General features: G+C 50.8%; 1 protein-coding gene and 1 long non-coding RNA gene across 2 annotated transcripts; one reads left to right on the forward strand and one right to left on the reverse strand.

Moving 5' to 3' along the window:
- Positions 1 to 16,244: 16,244 nt before the first annotated feature.
- On the reverse strand, positions 16,245 to 17,536 carry LOC480441 (ras-related protein Rap-2a-like). The gene has a single exon (XM_038545809.1). The coding sequence runs from the start codon at positions 17,480 to 17,482 to the stop codon at positions 16,880 to 16,882; it is 603 nt and encodes a 200-aa protein (XP_038401737.1). The 5' UTR covers positions 17,483 to 17,536; the 3' UTR covers positions 16,245 to 16,879.
- A 139-nt stretch (positions 17,537 to 17,675) lies between these two features.
- LOC102154532 lies at positions 17,676 to 21,132 on the forward strand. The gene is made up of 2 exons (XR_005363810.1): positions 17,676 to 17,816; positions 20,697 to 21,132. It is a non-coding gene; the product is annotated as an uncharacterized LOC102154532 (long non-coding RNA).
- The last annotated feature ends 891 nt before the right edge of the window (positions 21,133 to 22,023 follow it).

Here is a 22,023-nt window from a genome sequence, read left to right on the forward strand (position 1 = left end):
GCTCGGTGGGGCGGCTGCTTCTCCCTCTCCCTCTGCTGCTTCCCCTGCTTGTGCTCCCTGTCAAATAAATAAATAAAAAGCGTGCGGGGCCGTGGAGCTCCCCCATGACTCACATACTCTCCCCCCACGTGTTCTGCGCCCCATCTCTTCCTGAAGGCACTTGGGAGACGTCGGCGACGCTGCGCCTCAGTGGTTAGTAGACTGGAGCCCGGAAACTGGTAAGAAACCCGGGGTAGGAATTGTCCTGGCGCAGCCACCTGGGAGCTTAAACCCGCGCCTCCGGGCCAAGCCCGCCCACCTCCAGGCCCCCGAGGCCCCAGGGCGCTCCCGCGGGACACGGGGACACGCCCCCCCCCCCCCGGGTCTCCGCGCCCCCTCCAGGCCCGGCCCGGGGGACGGCGAGGACCGCGGCTGTCCAGGCGCAGGGCGCTCGGGCTGGGTCAGGGCCGCGCAGTGACCCGTGTCCCCCCACCTCGCGCGGGGGACGTGGCGGCGCCTCCCTTCCGGAGGGCGGACGGGGACACGCTCCACGGGCTGCAGGATCGCGGTGCCCAGGGGACCCGGGGCCGCCTCCGCGCCCGGCTGCGCCCCCGCCCCCCCCCCCCCGTACCCCGAGCCTCCCCCCATCCCCGCCCCGCCCGGGAGCGCGGGCAGCTCGGCGGCGGGGGGGAGCCGGGGCGGGCGCTGTCCCGGGCAGGCGGGGCGCGGCTCCGGTCCCCTCCGCCCTCCAGGCCGCAGGTCGCGGCCCATCCGAGGACCCAGGCCCCGGGGCCCCGGCGTCTGCCTTCCGCGCCGCGTCTGCCCGGGCGGGGGCGCCTCATCCGCGGGGCGCGGCGCGGGCTGCAGGGGGCCCCGCGGGAGGGCTGGGGACCCCGGGGCCCGCACCCAGGGCCCGCTCGGCCCCCGCCCCCGCGGCCTCGCCCGGGCTCCCCCTGCAGTGCTCCCTCCGAGGGCTGGCAGGTGCCCGCGGCTCTGGGGAATCCGCGTGCGGGGTGCCCCCCCCCACCTTCCCGGACCCCTGAAGGCCCCTGGGCCCGGGTCCTGCGGGCTCGCCGCCCTCCCCCCTGCGGGCTCTCCCCTCGGAGCGGGCCCGCCGGGCTCCCCGGGAGCAGTGGGGGGAGCCCCCGGGGCCACCGAGGGGACCGCGGGCGGGGGTCCGGAGAGCAAGCCGCCCCGCGCGGTCACTGCTCCCAGGGGCGCCGCCGGGCCCTCTGCGTCCCGGGGTGGCTCCGCAGCACGCTTGCTGGGGGCTGGCTGCAGTGACCCGAGCTGACAGGCTGTGGGTCCGTGCGGGGTGGCCGCGACCACAGCCTTGCCGCCCGACCCCGCCCGGGTGCCCAGATGCCAGGGCCCCTGAGGGAGCGCAGGGAACCCCGCCTTCCAGCCGGGCTCCCCGGAGGCCGCAGCTGCTCGCCCACGCCCTCTGTTAGAATCGAGTCCCCGGAGACGGCCAAGGGGGACCCGTGGGGAGGGTGCAGGTGTGCAGCTGGAGCCTGATGTCCGGGCGGCCGTCAGGAGGGCGGCTTGGTGAGCGGCCTCAGCGCCCAGCGGCCGGCAGCTGCCACCCCAGGGCCACCGGCTGAAGCCAGGTCAGTGGTTGTCCTCTGCCAGCTTGGTGTGAAAGTGTCCTGCAGAAGCTGGGGAGCTTCCTCCATGAGAGCTGAGCGCTCTCCAGCTCCAGGGGTGAGGGGCTGCAGGAGGATCTAGGGAAGCTTGCGCAGTGCAGGCCCAGCCACAGCCTCTCCAGAGGGCGACCAGCCTCTGCAATCAGGCCTGTGAGCTGCAGAGACTGCTTCTCTCAGCCTTCCAAATCCGTGTCTAGTTGACTTTGTCCACCATGGAGAGGGTGCACCCAGCTTCCAAATTCTATTCACACTACATGTAAATTAGCATTGCTCGCTTCAACCCATGTGCACCATTACATTTTTTTTTTTCCAGAGGGAGAGAGAGAGAGTGGGAGAGTGGAAAGGAGGGGCAGAGGGGGAGAGAGAGGATTTTAAGCAGACTTCATGCCCAGTGGAGAGCCTGAAGAGGGGCTCCATCCCATGACCCAGAGATCAGGACCAAAGCTGAGAGTCTCCACTCAGGGATCCGTGGATGGCTCAGCAGTTAAGCATCTGCCTTTGGATGCACATCAGGATGTGATCCTGGGGTCCCGGGATCCAGTCCCACATCGGGCTCCCTGCATGGGGCCTGCTTCTTCCTCTGCCTATGTCTCTGCCTCTATGTGTGTCTCTCATGAATAAATAAATAAAATTTTTAAAAAAAAGTCTATTTAACAGATCATACTATTTAGCCTGAATGTTTGAATACTTTAAAAGTAGCATCAGCACTGGAGTGGAAAGGTGGCCTATAAAACGTAAGAACTTTTTTATATCATTTTTTGTTAGTAGCTTATGGGAACTCTTTCCTGAAAGCTTTTACCTTTTGTAACTTTAGGATGGATTTCATTTAGCTCCTTTTAGAAAGTTTCAGCGTGGGCTGATGTGCACTTCCTCTATGGCACCAGCTGTAGGAGCTCTGTGCTTCCAAATAAAACAAAACCCAGCAAACCCCACACCCGCGTTTTGTTCTGGAACAACTAAACAAGTTTGTCAAGGAAACCTCTGTTAATATTTTACATCTCATTTAAGTAAGGTGATAGCTTTTACCTTTCTACTTTCTAGAACAGAAAAACAAACCCAAAGGCCTCCAGGCTGAGTCTTCCCTCACTGTTGCCTCCCTCTCAGGGGTTGGACTAATTTTTGAAGCCTTGGAAACCAAAGACTCTCTTCCCTCCTCCCACGCTGGGTGGGTCCTGGACAGTTGGCTACAGAGGCCTGCCCTCCCCCCATGGTGTCACCTTACACTCTGAGCAAGGACCTCCTTCTGTGTCAGAGGGGGATGGGGAGACACCCCTCCCTCCAAGTCACCCTAGTGGCACCAAAGTTTACTGCTATTAGGGTAGCTAGTGGAGATTGCTTTGCTGCCTCCCTGGTGAGTCTGTCCCAGAGCTGTCAGAGGACAGACACCACGAGGGGACCAGTGTCCTGGGCTTTTCCTGGCCCTGGCCCTGCCCCTCCCTCCACCCTGGGAAGGACGGGGGCTGTGACCCACCCATCCACAGCTGCCCTGTGTTCCAGATCCAGGCCTCTCTAAATAGCAGACTGAGATCCAGGAAAATGCATGCTCTCTCCAAATAAGCCATTCCTCCTGGCCTGGCCTGTGGGATGTGCCTCCCCAGCAGTCCTCCGTTCTCTCTGGAATGGGGTTGGGCCTAAATTGCTGGCTAAGAGGGACTTTACAAGGTGCCAGTATGACAGGTGTTTGGGAGGCCAGGCTCAGTGGTCCCCTTCCAGAAGCCCTTGACCTCCTAAGCTGAGGTTCTAGGAGGGCCTGGGAGGCTGATCTGGGAGGCCCAGGTCAGGGCCCCAGGCGTTCACTCCCTACAGGATGGATCTCCGAAGGGAACCATTGGGCACCCGGGTTCCTTCCCTCATTCAGATGCTTTCAGGCAGCCCAGGGGCCTCTGTTCCTTGTGGACTGAATATCTGCCCCCATTTCACCTAAAACCACCCAGTGTCCCCCACACTGCTCACCCAGGCCCCGCCCCGGGCCCCACTCCCCAACAGGTTTGTCGATTACAGGTTTGTCAAATTCTGTCACAATTTGATGGTGGGGTTTGTCCCTTAGCCCTGGACTTGGGCCCCACGGGAGCTGGTAAGCCCTGTGGTGGAGGCAACAGGACAGCTTTGTTCAGCGGGGCCCCAGTGAGGATGAAGCCCCCCACCTCCCCGCAGACTCCCTGCTGGGCTCCTGTCAGGGCAGCCTGCTCCTGGTGGACCCTGGCTGGGGGCGTGGGGGGTGCTGGGGCTGGAAGGACTCAGAGAGGAAACTGCAGGGAAAGGAAGCAACCAAGGTTTGGCCCCTCCCAAGGTCAAGGGAAGGAGCAAGCTGGAACAGGTCACATGGCTGCCAGTCAGAAGTTCAGGCCCAGTGGGGTTAAATTTTAAATTTTGTTTTCTTTAAAAATAAAAAAGGAAAAGAAGGAAAGAACAGATTCTAGAGGTGGGTAGGCAGCTGCTCCGGGAAGCCTCAGGGGTGGCTAACCACCGTCCAGTCCCTGCTCCCGGCGTCCCAGGTTGGGATGGGCTGTGCTTCTGCCTACCGCATGCCCTCCCAGCAGGTCCAGAAGTGGGAAAGGGGTGGAGGCTGTGCCCTTTGCCTCTGCTGACAGGCAGGTCACGAAGTGGGGAGGACTTTCTGAGCAGGCTCCAGTGTCTGCTCCCAGCTGCATATATGCTGGGAGGCCTGGATGGCAGTGGGCAGTGATGTTAGGGGCAGAAGCAGCTCTGTTTGGGGGCCGGAGCCTGGGATGGCCACTCTGGCTGTTCAGTAACCCCCTGACTCCAGTGGCAGGTGCAGGCTCTGACACTTCCCCTCCCCCAAACTCCCCCCAGAGCCCGTTCCTCCAACTTTTCCAGAAGTTTCGTAAACACCTATGTCTAATAAGTCAACCCCTGCTTAGATTACCCATAGTGGTTCTGTTGCCTGCATCCTGCTGCCCCAGGATTTGCTGTCAGAAGTGATGTGGCCTTACTACCACACACGAGGCGTGGGCAGCATCAATGTCCTCTGGCTAAAGACCACAGGAACATACCTGTTGTTGAACAATTGAGGGGGGCACACACCATGGGGAGCCATAGGGTGTCTCAGTGAGAAGGTACTAGAAAGCACTTGAATTCAGGCTTGTAGGAGGTGATTTAGTGAAAGTTCCAGAAAGTAGGGTTTCTCTCTGGAATGGATGCCAGCAGGAAGTGGGGACACTACATGACTGAATATCACAATACATCTTATCTAGAAGGAGGAATGTACAGTTGACCCTTGAACAACACGGGTTTGAACTGCACAGGTCCACTTATACACGGATATTTTCGATAGATACAGTCCAGCGCTGTGAACATGTTTTCTCTTCTTTATGATTTTCTTCATAACACCTTTCCTCTGGCTTACTTTATTGTAAGGATACAGTGTGTGCTACAGGCTACATACCAAATATGCGTTGTTTCTGTCATCAGTAAGCCTTCCGGTCAGCAGTGGGCTATTAGCAGTTAGGTTGTTGGTTTGGGGTCCAAAGTTATACGTGGATTTTCAGCCTCATGGTGGGGTGTCAGCACCCCTCTACCTTGCTTGGTACCAGGGTCAGCTGTAGCTGGTGAAAAAGCCGTCATCGCTCATAGAAACCATGAGAGGGGGTGTGTTTGGTCATTTCTATGGTTTTGAAATGATTCATATTTCTGTCTGTATCCGGACATGATTACAGAGTGCTCGTTTGTCTTATCTACCCGTCGCAGGGTGGCCTTGTCTCACTGCTGTTGGTGTTCTCTGAGATGGTTTATGTTCAACAGGAGAATGCCATGATCTCACTGTGAGGCCCAGGCTGGCTCCCACATGTCAGGGGCGGTTTTTCTCTCCCGCAACGGCAAGGAGGCCTATCTGCAGGCTGGAAAGCTGAGGAACCCTGAGCTACCGTGGCAAGATATTTGGTAAAACTCTTTTCACTGCCATGGATCTAAAGGGGCTGCTAAAATGCGCTGAGGGGCTGTGTCTCTCTCCTACTCCTTCTGCACTGTCTCCTTACCCACAATCCAAACCTATGACCTCATAGGGGGTCTTTGTGACTAGTGGATCGAGAAGGAAAAACCTTGATCCTGGTCTATAGATGGTGCAGAAGTGGGTGGCTCAAGCATCTAAGTGGTGGCCAGAAAGGACAGAGATGAAGGAAAATCCTGTGTTCATTACTTCAAGCTCTGAGTTTGGCTGTTGTCCACTTCGCCTGGTCTGAAAGATGACAAGAAATATGGCTCGAGATTGATTCACAGAGAGTTGCTAGTGGCTTGGCTTGATCATCAGAGACTTAGAAAAAACCCCATTGCAAGATTGGCAGTGAGGTGATCTGGGGATGACATATGAGAACGGACGTCTCTGGGTAGACATAGACTGTGAAGATACTTTGTCACATATGAATACTTGTCGAAAGGCATCTGCTACAGAGGAGGCTCTCGGGAACCAGATGGATGGGACAGTCCATTCCGCGCATAGCAGCCAGCCAGCCTCTTGAGCCGGCCATCCAAGGGCTTGTTCAACGGGCCCATGTACAAAGTGGCCAAGGAGGCAGGGCTGTAGGCTATGCCTGGGCTCAGTGTCACGGATTTTGCTTCACCAGGTCTGACCTGGACATCATCACAATCGAGAATCTAACCCACCAAGAGCAAAGACTAATGTTGAGCCCCTGGTATGGTGCCATCTCCTGGAGGAACACCTTGTCACTTGGTGGAAGATGGATTATATTAGGTCTCTTCCATCAGGGAAGGAGCAGTAATCTGTCCTCACTGAATAGACATTTACTCTGGATATGAATTTGCCTTTCCCTGTCTGTAATACTTCTGCCAGCACTACTGTCCACAGATTTACAGTATGCCTTGTGGACCTTTATGGTATCCCACATAACATTCTTTTATAAATAGATTAATTAAAAAAAGAGATTAATTTTACAGCAAAAGAAGTGAAGCAGTAAGCTATGCACATGGAATTCAATGTTCTTACTTTTATGTACTTATCCAGAAGGGCACGATAGAAAGCTTGATGGTCTACTGAAGATTCATGTGAGCACTAATGGGAGACAATACTCTGAGAAGATGGAGCTGCATCTTACAGGTTGCGACATGATCTAAAGTATAGTCATAATACAGTTACTTGTATAAATGGTGCTGTTTTTTCCAAAACCAGAATACAGGAGTTTGGGAGTCAAGAGATGGTAGAGGAGCAGGCTCCTCTCACTATTTTTCCCAGTACAAAGTCGGTTCTTGGAGGCGTCTCTTGGTATTTTCTTGTTTTTTTTTTAAAGATTTATTTATTTATTTATGATAGGCATAGAGAGAAAGAGAGGCAGAGATTTAGGAGGAGGGAGAAGCAGGCTCCATGCCGGGAGCCTGACGCGGGACTCGATCCTGGGACTCCAGGATTGCGCCCTGGGCCAAAGGCAGGCGCCAAACCACTGAACCACCCAGGGATCCCCTCTCTTGGTATTTCCATTCCAATTATAAAAGGTTATCAGAAAACAATATCTACCAAAAACTACCAGAAACCTGCTGAGGATTCAGATCCTTTGTATGTGTTTAGGTCATACTACTAGATGAAAAACCCCAACCAGCCAAGGACCTGGCTAAGGGGAGAAAAAACATGGAATGGGTAATGGAAGAAGAAAATTAGAAAAATCATACTTGAAAGTTGCTAAGAGAGTAAATCTTAAATGTTCCCCATCACAACAACAGCAAAAAATGGTAATTATGTGAGGTGAAGGATATGTTGACTAACCTTATTGTGACAATCACTTTATAATATATACGTGTATCGCACGATCACATTGTATACCTTAAACTTATCCAGTGTTACATGGCAATTATATCTTTTTTTTTAAATATATTTTTTTAAATTTTTTTATTTATTTATGATAGTCACAGAGAGAGAAAGAGAGGCAGAGACACAGGCAGAGGGAGAAGCAGGCTCCATCCACCGGGAGCCCGACGTGGGAATCGATCCTGGGTCTCCAGGATCGCGCCCTAGGCCAAAGGCAGGTGCCAAACCGCTGCACCACCCAGGGATCCCAGCAATTATATCTCAATAAAGGTGGGGGAAATATCACCTGTGCTCTCAAGAAAACAGTAGCAAATAGAATTAAACAATACTTTAAAGCGCTTATATGGTATGACCAAGTGAGATTTATTCCTGGAAGCAAGAGGGGTTCATCATACAGAAATCGATCAGTGTAATACATCATGCCAACAGAATGAAGGGGAAAAAAACCTACATGATCACCTCACTTGATGCAAAAATAACTACTTGACAAATTCAATATCATTTCATGATAAAAACACTCAACAAACTAGGAATAGAAGGAAACTAAATATAATAGAAGTGACATATGAAGAGCCCACAGTGAACATCATTGTCAATGATGAAAGACAGAGCTTTTCCTGAGAGGAAGAAGCTAAGAATACAAGATTTCACCACTTCTATTCATGATAGTCCTGGAAGCCCTAGCCAGAACAATTAGGCAAGAAAAAAAAATCCTAATCGGAAAAGAAGAAATAAAATTATCTTTATCCTCAGGTGACATGATCTTAAATGCAGAAAGCCCGAAGATTTCATTAAAAAACCTTGTTAGGGGGGATCCCTGGGTGGCTCAGCGGTTTCGCACCTGCCTTTGGCCCAGGGCGTGATCCTGGAGTCCCGGGATCGAGTCCCTCGTCGGGCTCCCGGCATGGAGCCTGCTTCTCCCTCTGCCTGTGTCTCTGCCTCTCTCTCTCTCTCTCTGTGTCTCTCGTGAACAAATAAATAAAATCTTAAAAAAAAAAAAAAACCTTGTTAGTAGCAATAAATTCAGAACATTGCAGGATAAAAAATCAATGAAAAAAATAAATTACATTTCTATACACTAATAATGAACAATCCAAAAAGGAAATTAGGAAAACAATCCCATTTGCAATAGCATCAAAAAGAAGAAAATACTGGGAATAAACTTAACAAAGGAGGTGAAAGACTTGTGTAATGAAGAGTAAAACCATTGCTGAAAGAAAGAAGACAAAATAAATGGAAGTACATTCAATGTTCATGGATGGGAAGATTTAAAATTGTAAAGATGTCAATACTACCCAAAGCTATCTGCAAAACTCAAAACAATTCCCATCAAAATCTCAATGGCATTTTTTGCAGAAATAGAAAAACCCATCCTAAAATATGTATGAAATCTCAAGGGATCCCAAATATCCAAAGCAATCTTTAAAAAGTATGACCAAAGCTGGAAGACACACTTCCTGATTTCAAACACATGTGTTAGTGGCATAAAGACAAGCATAGTCCATGGAATAGAATATAACGAAACATATGTTTTCATAGGTCAAAACCTTTACAACTGTGGATTTGGTAATGATTTGGATATGATGCCATAGGCACAGGCAACAAAAAAAAGACTGGATAATGGACTTCATCATAATGTTAAGATTTTCTATTCATATCAAAAGACATGGTTAAATTTTTTTGAATATCGTTATTTATATATAGAGTGTATATGTATCATAAGGCAACCTACTGAGTGGGAAATATTTGCAAATCATAGATCTGCTAAGAAATTAATATCCTGAATATATAGAGAACTCCTAAAACTTAACAACAAAAAAAAAGTATCTGATTTAAAAATGGACAATGAACTTGAATAGTCATTTCTCCAAAGGAGAGATATAAGTTGCTAATGAGCATGTGAAAAGATGCTCAACATCATTCATCATCATGGAAAACAAAAATCACAATGGGATGTCGTCTCACACCTACTAGAATGGCTATTATGAGAAAACAAACAGAAAGTTAGCAAGTGGTGGTGAGGATGTGGAAAAATCAGAATACTTGTGCACTGCTAGTGTTGATGGAAATGTGCCGCTGTGGAAAACTGTATGGTGATTCTTTAAAAATTAAAAATAGAATTAGCATATGATTCAGTGACTCCACTACGAGGTATATATCCAAGGTAGGGTCTTGAAGAGATACTTGCACACCCGTGTCCAAAGCAGCATTATTCACAGTAGTCAGAAAGTGGAACCAACCCAAGTGTTCATGGAGACGTGAATGGATAAGCCTAATGTGGTTTATTCATACAGTGGGATATATTCAGCCTTAAAAAGAAGGAAAATTTTGACATATGCTACAATGTGCATGAAACGTGAGGGCATTATGCTGAGTGAAATAAGCCAGTCGCAAAAAGACCAACACTGTGCGATTCCACTTATGTGAGGTTCCTAGGGTAGTCAGATTCAGGGAGACAGAAGCGGGAGTGGTGGGTGCCAAGGCTGAGGGAGGCTCCTGTTTAATGCATATAGGGGTTCAGTTTTATAAATGAAAAAGTTCTGGGGATACGTTGTACAATAATGTAAATATACCGAATATTACTGAACTATACACTGAAAATGGTTAAGATGGTAAACTTTGTGTTATGTGCACTTTATCACAATTTAAAAATCAACTATGGACTCATGATTGTAACAGCCATGGATATTTTCTTGCTTGCCTCTTTTGTGGCATGAGGAAGCTAGACTGCAAGCAGACCAGGGGAAATAAAGATGTGATGCACTTACTCCACCAATGCCATGCTGGACTGTAGCCCAGACTCTCCCTCAACCAGCTGCTGGGAGGGCTACTGGTTGACAAGACTTCAGCTGTCAGCCCCTTTAGGGACCACCTCAGCTGTAGAGAGCAGCCTTGCTCAATACAACGCCCTTCCCTGGGAACTTCCCATATATGATGAGTGATCTGAGGGAGGAGTTTTGACCCAACTCAGAGCAGGCAAAGAGCCATTCTAGTCTTAGACATCCTCATGAGGTTGGTTGAGGCCATCCTTAGGGCTACACTGCAACTCAGCTTCTCCTCCTGCCTTTCTGCTGCCCTGTCCTTCCTCCATCGGTCTTGCTCCCGGAGGCATTTCTTCATGAGCATCCTGAACACTACACTCCTCTTTGGGTCTATTTCTGAGACTCCATCAAGGTCTCTTTCTGTGAATTGTGGAGTGAGTCAGAGGTGGAGGTAGAGAAAGGGCAGAAATAATATTAAGAAAAAGCAGAGAATGTAATCAGAGATGCTACAGTTATCAAAAATCTTATTTAAGAGGTTGTCATAGGGCAGCCCGGCTGGCTTAGTGGCTTAGCATGGCCTTCGGCCCAGGGCCTGATCTTGGAGACCCGGGATCGAGTCCCACGTTGAGCTCCCTGGATGGAGCCTGCTTCTCCCTGTGCCTGTGTCTCTGCCTCTGTGTGTGTGTGTGTGTGTGTGTGTGTGTCATGAATAAATAAATAAAATCTTAAAAAAAAAAAAAGAGGTTGTCATGGAGAAGCTAATGCCAATTTGTTTGGAAAGACAGGATGTGTGGATCCCCAGAAAAATACAAACTAGGAAACTAAATTAAGAAAATAAAAAACTGGGCATCCCTGGGTAGCTCAATGGTTTAGCACCTGCCTTCGGCCCAGGGCATGATCCTGGAGACCCGAGATCGAGTCCCACGTCGGGCTCCCTGCAGAGAGCCTGCTTCTCGCTCTGCCTGTCTTTGCCTCTGTGTGTGTGTGTGTGTGTGTCTCTCATGAATAAATAAATAAAATCTTTAAAAAAAAAAGAAAATTAAAAACTAGGGCACCTGGGTGACTCAGTGGTTGAGCGTCTCCCTTTGACTCAGGTCATGATCCCGGAGTCCTGAGATCAAGGTCCACATTGGGCTCCCCACAGGGAGCCTGCTTCTCCCTCTGCCTATGTCTCTGCTTCTCTCTGTATGTCTCTCATGAATGAATAAGTAAAATCTTTTTTAAAATTCTTTTTAAAAAAGAAAATTAAAAACCTATAATTAAAAAAACCTATAATTATTAAAGACATTAAATTTTGTTTCAAAATGATACCTTTACAAGCAATATCTACCAAATGTGGAAAGAGCAGATAATTCCAATATTACACTGAATCTCCCAGAGAATATAAAGAATACTCCCCCTCCACTAGACTTATGTGTGTGTGTGTGTGTGTTAGCCTAATATTGATACCAGATGCAAAAAAGGGCTGTATAAGAAAAAGTGTATAGGCAAGTCTCATTGATGAACACATAGGCAAAAATATGGAATAAAATCTTAGCAAAGCCAACTCATCAAATGTATAAATATTTATATATATCAAATAACAGCCAATTGGAATTTATCTCAGGAATGCAAGTTTAGTTTAATATTATAAAATGGAGGAATATAATCTTCCATGTTTAATCATCTTAAAGTTCACAATCTTGCCATCTAAATCAAGTCCAGGTGAGGATAAGGCTCCTCTAGTGCAGATCCTCAAATATAATTTCTCTGAGTCTGCAGATCCAGGTTAGCTGCCTCTGATGCCACGTGTCCCACCATGTACATTGGTAGAACTGGCACGGGGTAACTGCTCTAGACATTCCTGGCCAGAAAGGGCGGCAATGGGAAACATAAAGGAGTCACTGGTCCATAGCAATTCTGAAACCAGGCCAAGAAATTCTTTGATTAGGTCGTAAGTCCTGGAACGGATCCTCCATTGCTTTGGGCTCTGTCTCCTGACCTCTTTATTCTGCCCTCTGAGCCATCCCTTTAAAAAAAAAAAAAAAAAAAAAAAAAAAAAAAAAAAAAAGTTGATTTATTTATTTTAGAGAAAGAGCATGAGCAGGAGAGGCAGAAGGGGAGGGAGAGAGAGTCTTAAGCAGACTTCGCACTGAGTGCGGAGCCCAATGCTGGGCTCAATCCCAGGACCTTGAGATCAAGAGTTGGATGCTTAACTGACTGTGCCACTCAGTGCCACCCCCTTTTTATTAAATGAAAACACATGTTTGCAACCAAGCAGTTTTCTCAGCCTACTTCCTTCCAGTAAAATTGTGTGGGGTGGGGAATGGAGGTATCCAAAGTCTTTCTTCATTTTGAATGATTCTGTCCTCTTCTTAGCCCAAGTAGGTAGTGTTTTTGCTGATTTATTTTTTTTCAAAAACTTTGCAGATCTCCTGTGATTTGGGGTTAACTACGTAAGAGAAAAGATACTCCCATGAATCTGGTTGAGAGTTGGGTTCACTCTGTTAGTGAAAGGGCACAACTGGGCAGCCCCAATGGCGCAGCGGTTTAGCACCGCCTGCAGCCCAGGGCATGATCCTGGAGACCCTGGATCGGGTCCCGCGTCGGGCTCTCTGCGTGGAGCCTGCTTCTCCCTCTGCCTGTGTCTCTGCCTCTCTCTCTCTCTCTCTCTCTCTCTCTCTCTCTCTCCCTCTGTCTCTGTCTCTATGAATAAATAAAAAAAAAATAGAAAGGGCACAACCACGAAGGTCTTTGAGATGAATCCCACTCCAGCTGGGGCTCCTGGGAGGGCTGAGGGGTGACGTAGGGGCCTCCTGGAGGCCCCGTTTCTGGGGAAGATGATTTTTAGGGTGCACCTTCATCTATGTAATGGGGTCATCATGCTACCGAATAGCGCTCTGAGTATCACCTTTGCTCTTTCTGAGGCTTCGATAAAAAACTTTACAGTCACAGCCTTGGATTCATTTCCAATTCCAATCCAATTCTGCTGGCTTTGACAGCCCCTGGGAAGTCATTTCTTAATTTTAGCATCTTTTGCCACTTGGAGAAACTGTGAATTTTTAAAACTACCAAGCACAGGTTCATTTTTGTTTCCCAGCTCCCTCAATCTGCCTGTCTTCTCCCACCACACTGCAGGCCGCAGGCAGAGGCCAGCGGCGCCTTCTGCACTTTGCCTGCAAACCTCCTGGTGGGCTCACGGGTGTCAGCGGGGACACTGCTTGCTCCCCCTGCAACTGCAGGTGACAAGGTGGCCACGCTTCTGCCCCCTGTTCCTCACTTCCTGTGCACTCTCCCTGGCGGTGTCCTCAAAGCCCCGACGTCCACTAATGGCCTGTCCAGGATGCTTCAGTGCTCACCTAACACTCCCCCGAAGCCCACCCGGCTCTGCCCACAGTCCGATCTAAAGCCACTCTGGCATTTTTCGTATTTGCCTGTCAGTGCCCCACCCCAGGCACCAGGACGCTGTAGTAGTATCTGTTGCTGCATAACAAATTACCTTAAAACTTATTGGTGTAAAACAATAAATGTTCTCCGTCTCCTAGTGTCTGTAGGTCAGGCAACTCGGGGGCTCAGTTGGGGCCTCTGCTCAGGTATCCTCACGGGCTTTGGTGAGGGTGGGTAGGGGCTGCCCTCATCTCAAGGCTCATCAGGGAAAGGATCCCCCTTCCACCCTGGAGTTGGCAGTATGTCTCAGGTCCCCGCCAGCTGCTGGGTGGGACCCAGCTGGCCTTTCACAGAACAAGGGCTCTGAGAGAGACTGATCAGGACAGGGGGCTTAGTGATTAACCTCAGAAGTGACATCCAGGCTGTTGTCCTGTTATATTCCATAGAAGAGAATCACTAGGTCCTGTCCACCCTCCAGAGGAGGGAGCTCCCAGGGCAGGAGTGCCAGGAGGGGTGTCATTGGACGCATCTCAGAGGCTGTCCACCACACATATTGAGTAAAACCTCCAAGAACCGAGAAGAAAAGGATAGATCACCCAATTTTAAAAGCTGACAAAAGAACCAGGCATCTCACTGAAGAGGAAATCAAACACCATGAAACCCTCCGAAAGAATTCTCAACATCACCAGCAGTCTGAAAAATACAAATGGAAACCACAACACCTTGGCAAGAAAAGAATCTGCGCATACTCTGAGCTGCGGAGCATTTGGAGCATCAGAAGCATGTGGGTTTGTGATGGTTACAACCACTTTGGAAACCGGCTCACATTCCCTGGCGATGCTAAGCGCGCACAGAGCCCAGCGCCCAGCCACGAATGGCTTGAGCCCGTAATGCCACCCGTAATGCCATCTGCAAGCTCACGAGGTAGCCCACAGTGTGCTGGGTCCCCCTGGGCACAGTACTTCCAGGCACCGCAGCACCCTGACCCAACGAACAGAGACATTTGCTGCTTATAAATCCACTTTAGTTATCTAGGCTGCTCTTGACTCAGAGGAACTACAGGCAACTGGTGTGTAACATACCTAAGTTAGAAGATCTGTAGGAAGAAGAAGAAAATTTAGTGTGTAGGTCTTGAATTTTACATATGTGTGTGCGCGTGTGTGTGCATGCATACACACCCAGAGAACTGCTTCAAGTATATCCGTGAGGTCACGGAGCTGATCACGTGAGCCTGACCATTTGTCACGTTGACAGGTCAGCCAGGAACACCCTGGCTCTGAACCAAATCATAGATCCGAGTGGAAAGACTTGAGGTGGCCCGAAGAATCTAAAGGAAGCAATGTCTACTTGTGATTTTTTTCCTGGACTGAACCTATTATTGAAAGGTACAGGAATCCAGGGACACAAGACATCCCAGGAGGCCTCAGTGTGGGTAGGTGGAGCGTTAGAAAGGCAAGCCAGGCAGGGCCAGGGGAGTCCCTCAACTTGCAGTCCTCGGGCCCCAGCTTCATGGCTGAGAACGGGATGCTGCTCACGCCCTGCGTGCTTTCTCTGCACAGCCCAAAGCCTCATCCAGGAACAGTCTTGGGTTTTTGCCTGTTCCAGCAGACAAAGGCAGCTGAGGCCAGGAAGGTCCTCCCTACCCCCAACCGCCGGCAGGCCCCCCTCCCCTCCTCCATGTGTTGGAAATGTCCCCTTAGAGATGGTCCTGGAAGGGGGTGTGAGGAAACACTGCTGGGAGGAGTGACCGCAGAACACAGAGGGTCAGAGGAGGGAGGGAGTGAGATGGACTTCAAGGCTCCAGAGGTAAGTTCCCAACACCCCCTCCCCGCAAAGTCCCAGGGAGAGAGGAAAAGAGAAAAGACAGGTGACCCCCAGCCTAGCCCTCTCCCCTGGTGAACTGGCCCAGGTCAGGCACTGTCAGGTTCTAAAATACATATATACTTTTTATGTTAAAATAAAATCCACCTTCTGTTCACACATCATGTACAGTATAGACTCCCAGAGCCACATAATCGTCACTTTAGATATAATTTTCCTGTAACAAAATGAATTTTCCTGATCATGGGCATAGTTTGGAGTGTTCTTATTTATTTATTTATTTATTTATATATTTATTTTTAAAAATTTTTAAGATTTTATTTATTCATGAGAAACACACACGGGGGGGGGCGGGGGCAGAGACACAGGCAGAGGGAGAAGCAGGCTCCATGCAGGGAGCCCGATGTGGGACTTGATCTCGGGTCTCCAGGATCAGGCCCTGGGCTAAAGGCAGGCGCTAATCCGCTGAACCACCCGGGCTGCCCTCTTGTTTATTTCTTTAAATTTTTTCCTTGCTTAATTCTTGCAGAAGGTATTTAAGCGGCAAGGCTACATTCCTAAATTTGAAAGATTTGTTGTAGCGGGTGAGACAGAATCGTTTACTGGTGAAAATAGGCCCGCGCAACTCCTATCGGAGACATTTCTTAAAATCATGAAACAATGGTGATCTGAAGTTTCTGGCCTTGTTATGTGAAAACTGTGCCAAGAGCTTCTCCCACGGTTGGCTTCTACTTCGGTCCCCATGTCCCTGCGAACCACGCAGGTATCAGCAAAATATCCTACTCTGGGAACCAGAAATACACACGAGACGCGGCCCTTTCCCCTCGGGTCAAGTAACTAGAGAGCAGAGACGGCGCCTGCAGCCCTACGCAGCAGAAAGACGAGCATGTCAAACCATCACCTTTTCAAATCACTTTATTTTCACTCAATTTACAGATGCATAGTCGCCTGGATGTCAGTTAGAGAGGGGAGGCCGGGCTGGGCGACCTCTGCGGGAGCAGTCGGGGCCTCCCTCCCAGGGTATACAATATCCCTTTCAAACCAACGCTGCGTGTGTCATAACTATATTTAGAAATACGCAGAGGGGAAAATATGACTGCTCACTTCGAGGCTGCAAAGCACAGGGAAACACACCAAAACCTCATGGAATCCGAAGCTTAGAGTCTTTAGTTCGGGGTCCCCAACCCCCTTCAGAGGCCGGATGACATCTGCAGGAAAGCATTCCTTATCACACGGGGGAGCAGGGGATCCCGGGACAGGTCCCATTTGGAGAAAAGGGTGGTGCGGTCTCCACGCGGGGATTAGATCTCGCCTGGGGGCGTCCTGTAGCGCCGTACGGGGGAAGCCAAGTGGCCAGGTTTTCGCCAAACACGTTAAGAGGCTCTGCAAACAGTCCGAAGCGCTGGCCGGAGCTGCGACGCGGAAGCAGCCACGCGTCTTCGGCCGCAGAACTTTCTTCACGAAGCGGGGCAGGCAGGCTGAGCGTCAGAAACCAGAAGGGCGCGGACGTGCCGACCAGGAGCCGCGGCGCCTTAGCCGATGAACCTTTCGGACGGCCACGTATCCTGGGCGTTGGGGGGGGCGGCCGGGGCCTCCTCCTCGGGCGGGGCCAGGGCCTCCATCTCGCGCACCACCTGCGTGAACACCTGGTCCACCATCAGTTTGCTCTTGGCCGTGACCTCCAGGAACGGGCACCGCCACTCGCGGGCCAGCGCGCGGCCCCGCGCCGTCAGCACCTGGCGCTCGGCGTCCAGGTCGGCCTTGGTGCCCACCAGCACGAGCGGCACGGCCTTGGGGCCCCGCAGGCGGCCCATGCGCTCCCGCAGCGGCCGCACCGCCTCGAACGAGGCCTCGCTGCACACGCTGTAGAGCACCACGAAGCCGTCGCTGTTCTTGATGTACAGGTCCTTGAGCGTGACCAGGTGCTCGGCGCCCACCGTGTCCACGATCTCCAGCAGCGCGGGCGCCGCGTTCACCTCGATCACCTTGCTGAACAGCTCCTCCACCGACGGCTCGCACTGCTCGGGGAAGCTGCCGCACGCGAACTGCGTGGCCAGCGCCGTCTTGCCCACGGCCACGCTCCCGAGCAGCACCACCCGGTAGCCCTTGGCGGGTCGCGGCCCCGGGCCCGCCATGGCCGAGACGCGGCTGGCGGGGCGCGCGGCCGGAGGACGCCGAGGAATGGCGCGCGGAGGCGGGGGCCGGGGAGGGGCGCGGGGGAAGGGGCGGGAGGAGGGGAGGGGCGCGCGGGGCGGGCGGCCCCGGGCGTGCAGGCGCCGCCCCCCGCAGCCGCTCCCCGGCCCGGGCCTCCCCCTTCCCCGGCCGTCGCTCCCGGAGGGTCCCCCGGCAGCCGGGCCCCGCGCGGCCTCCCCCCCGCCCCACGGGCGACCCGCCGGGGCCCCTCCGACAGCCCCTGCCCTCTGCGCCCCCCCTTCCAAGAAGAGCCCCTTCTCTCCGCGAGACCAGAAGGTAACCTGATCCCTTCCACGTCTACCCGGGAACTGCAGGGATTTCTCCACCATCCCACAGGCGGCCTCGCGGCCGGAAGCCAGGCTGGCCTCGGTTTGGGTCAGGCCCGGCGCAGGCGGGGGCCCCTCTCCAGACAGGGAGGACCCCAGAGAAGGAGGGGCTTGCGAGCGAGCTCCAGACCGAGGGCCCCAGTGACTCCTGGCCCGCGTCTGTGCCTGGGGTGCCGCGCGGCCCCCCTTTACGCTGCCCCCCGCCCCAGGCCCCTTGGTCGTTGAGCAAGGCCCAGATGAACTTCGTAAAATGTAAATCACACTTTACTCCCTGGCTCCGACCTTCCCTGGCTTTCCATCATGCCCTCCAGACCTAAGAGTAGAACACAACTCACCACCCCAAACGGGACATTTTTCAAAATGAAAGTGTGAACCCCTCCACCCACCAGTAAGTCCCTGGCAACAGGGCTTTGGGGTCACCCTAGTTATAGAGGACTCTCCGGATCTGACCCACTGCCACCACTCTCTCTCTCTCTCTCTGCCTTCTACTCTACAGCTACACAAGCTTCTGGCTATTTCTTGATCTCAGAGGAGAAGGCTGGGTGTGGGGCAGCGGGGGCTGAGTAGAAAGTCCTGGGATCTACAGAGTCAACTCCACCCACCTTATGCCTGAGGCACAGCTGAGCCTTAGGACTTCAGGGGCCCTTCAGGCGGGGCTGAAAGTGGAGGTTCTACACTTTCCCTCTGTGGGGGCGCCACTGACCGGTCATTCTGGTGCAGCCCTGCTGGGGGACAGGGCCCCAGCACTGACTGAGCTTGAAGTTTAAGTGACAACAGGATTCGTCTTTCACGTTGGTGTTTGTGGTCACAGAACATGCTTTTCTATAAACAGTGCACAGAGCATCCTTAACCTGTATTAGTTATACATGGAACACAACAGACAACTCTAATTTTTTTAAAGATTTTTATTCATTTGAGAGGCCGAACATGTGAGAGAGAGCAAGAGCAGAGGGAGAAGCAGGCTCCCTGCTGACCAGGGAGCCCAATGTGGGGTTCAATCCCAGGACCCCAGGATCATGACCTGAGCTGAACGCTTCACCGACTGAGCCATCCAGGTACCCCGTGATTTCTAATTTCGAAATAGAGAAATCTCATGAGACATTCTCTGACTGCAAAGTAACAAAAGTGAAAATGCATTTTTAAAAAGGATAACTGAAAAAAATAAAAATAAAAAAATAAAAAGGATAACTGCAAATATTCCCTGGGGGAATGTGAGTTCCAGCCACATTTCTTTCTTTTTTTTTTTTTTTAAGATTTTATTTATTTACTCATGAGAGACACAGAGAGAGAGAGTCCAGCCACATTTCAACAATATCCCACAGATAACTGTTGAGGGAATATAGGCAATTCATTGCTGAAAAGTTGCAAAAAGTTGAGAGGTAAAAAACACTCTGAGTTGAGAGGTGTTGGAAACACAGGCAATAAAACCATGTCCAGAAAACAGCAGGCAATGGCATTATCAGATGTATAATTATGTTTCACGTTTTTCAGGAAATAAAAAAGAAGCTTAAAATTTCGAGCGAGGAATAAGAGACTATAGAGTATGGTTAAGTAATTTGAAAGAGTTTCTCCAAAAGAAAAAAAAAACCTTCTGGAAATAGAAAATATGATAATTTACTATTTTAATTCGCATAAAACATTCATTGATAGGTTAAACAGTAGATTAAACATGACTGGAGAGAGAAGGAACAACATCTGGCTTGGTTTTCACCATCAGATCCCCTGTGCCTGCAGGAGATGGGGGGCTCCAGTGTCACCAGCAAGTGTCAGACTTCCATAGAATATCTTAAATTGGGGCTCCTGAGTGGCTCAGTGGTTGAGTGTCTGCCTTTTGCTCAGCTCATGATCCCGGGGTCCTGGGATCGTGTCCCTCATCGGGGTCCCCACAGGGAGCCTGCTTCTCCCTCTGCGTGTCTCTGCCTCTCTCTCTCTCTCTGTCTCATGAATAAATAAATAAAATCTGTTTTAAAGAATAAAAAGAATATCTTACATTGATAGTTGGCTAATCTGAGTCTATCATTCGTATTTTTAAAGCCATTAACAAAAGTCAGCTCATCCCCCTGTAGCACATGAACCCATGTTTCCCCTTCCACCTGTACCACATCGCAAGCTGGCCCCTGGTGAGCCACCGTGCCACAGGCAAGGGTCACCACCAGCTGGCTCACCACCAGCAATAAGGTCCTTACAATGGGGTCTGAAGGGCATGTGATCCACCTTAGAACCCCACCCTGAAGGTCTGCTTCTTGGGGTCACTTCTCTTAATTCAGGTTCTTTCCAAAAGCAGAATCCATAACATGGGACATGGTCTTGTGGGCAAATGGTTTATTTTTGGAAGTGTTCTCGGAGGAATGGGGACCCTGGAAGGGAAAAACAGGGAAGCGGGGAGATCCAAGCCAGGGTGCATCTTTGTCTTATCACTGCTGTAGGCGACCTCTCAGGAACAGTGTGCCACGCACCTCAGCGTCGTCCACTGGTTCATGGTAGCGAGGGGCGCGGGTGCCCCCTGGCACCCATTCCTCACTGCTCCAGGGTTGCCTGCAAACTCCCTCTCCTAGGCATACTCACGTGCCAGCTAGGTTGAGCTCCAGAAGCATCGCAAGCAGCAGCAGAGAGCCGCGAGTGGAGGGCAGGGGGTGCACAGAGCAGCTGAGGCCAGGGGTGGCCTGCGCAGCCAGCAAGCCGGTGGACCCAGAGCAGACCAGGACAGGGCATAAAGGACTGCCAACTCCATTCTAATAGTTTGGAAATGCCTCATTTGGGAAGGGCGGCTTAGGAGCCTATTATCTGCAGTGATGAGTACATCGCTTATTTCCTTTTCTTATTGCTTTAGCTAGACTCCAGAAACATCGACGTTGAACCACGGAGGTAACAGCTGGTATCCCTCTGCATTGCTGATGAACAGAAAAGCCTTTGCACCCCTAATAGGATGTGTCTTTTTGTTCTCAAACTGGTATCCTTCACCGTAATAGAAAATTTTTATCTATTTCTACCTTAGAGTTTGTATTGGGAATGTCTGCTGGGATTTCTTGGTCTCCAATACATTTATAGGTTTTTTTTTTTCTCCTTTAATTCTGATCCTGAGTGCTTCTTCAACATGCCAGCCTGTGTTTCATCATGCAACCTTCACATTTGCTGTGAAGCACTCCTCCTGGAATGTTGTTCCCCTGACGTCCACGTGGCTCACTCCCTTGTTTTATTTAGGTCTTTTGCTCAAATGTCACTTAAAAGTGTTTCCTTACCAACCATTAAAGGTGGAATTATATTCATTTGTTGAACTTCTAGCCCTCTACCTCGGAATGGGACCTTATTTGGAAATAGGCTTGTTGCAGATATAATTGGTTACACTGAGGTTCCACCGGAGGAGGGTAGCCCCTAATCCAATATAACTTGTGTCCTTATAAAAGTGGTAATTTGGGGGCACCTGGGTGGCCCAGTCAGTGAAGCTTCTGGCACTTGATTTCGGCTCAGGTCATGATCTCAGGGCCGTGGTTTGGAGCCCTGTGTCAGATCTCCTGTGATTTGGGGTTAACTACGTAAGAGAAAAGATACTCCCATGAATCTGGTTGAGAGTTGGGTTCACTCTGTTAGTGAAAGGGCACAACTGGGCAGCCCCGATGGCGCAGCGGTTTAGCACCGCCTGCAGCCCAGGGCATGATCCTGGAGACCCTGGATCGGGTCCCGCGTCGGGCTCTCTGCGTGGAGCCTGCTTCTCCCTCTGCCTGTGTCTCTGCCTCTCTCTCTCTCTCTCTCTCTCTCTCTCTCTCCCTCTGTCTCTGTCTCTATGAATAAATAAAAAAAAAATAGAAAGGGCACAACCACGAAGGTCTTTGAGATGAGTCCCACTCCAGCTGGGGCTCCTGGGTGGGTCTGCCGAAAATTCTCCCTCTCCCTCTTCCTCTGCCCCTCCCCTACTCATGCTGCCTCTAAATAAATAAAATATATATTTTTTAAATAAAGGGGGTTATTTGGACACAGGCATACACAGAGAGAGAATGCCATGTGAAGATGAAGTCAGAGATCAGTCTGGTGTTTCCACAAGCCAGACAGTGACAAAGATGTTGGCAACCCAGAAGCCAAGGCTGAGGGTCCTAGAACAGGTGCTCCAGCCCACAGAAGGACCCAACCTGCTGACACTTTGATCTGGGACTTGTGGCCTC

The sequence above is a fragment of the Canis lupus genome, chromosome 8, assembly GCF_011100685.1.
Source record: "Canis lupus familiaris isolate Mischka breed German Shepherd chromosome 8, alternate assembly UU_Cfam_GSD_1.0, whole genome shotgun sequence".
Classification (NCBI taxonomy): Eukaryota; Metazoa; Chordata; class Mammalia; order Carnivora; family Canidae; genus Canis; species Canis lupus.

What these genes read in the sequence shown, in the direction of transcription:
- LOC480441 (XM_038545809.1), bottom strand. Translation starts at nt 17,482, where the DNA reads ATGGCGGGCCCGGGGCCGCGACCCGCCAAGGGCTACCGGGTGGTGCTG.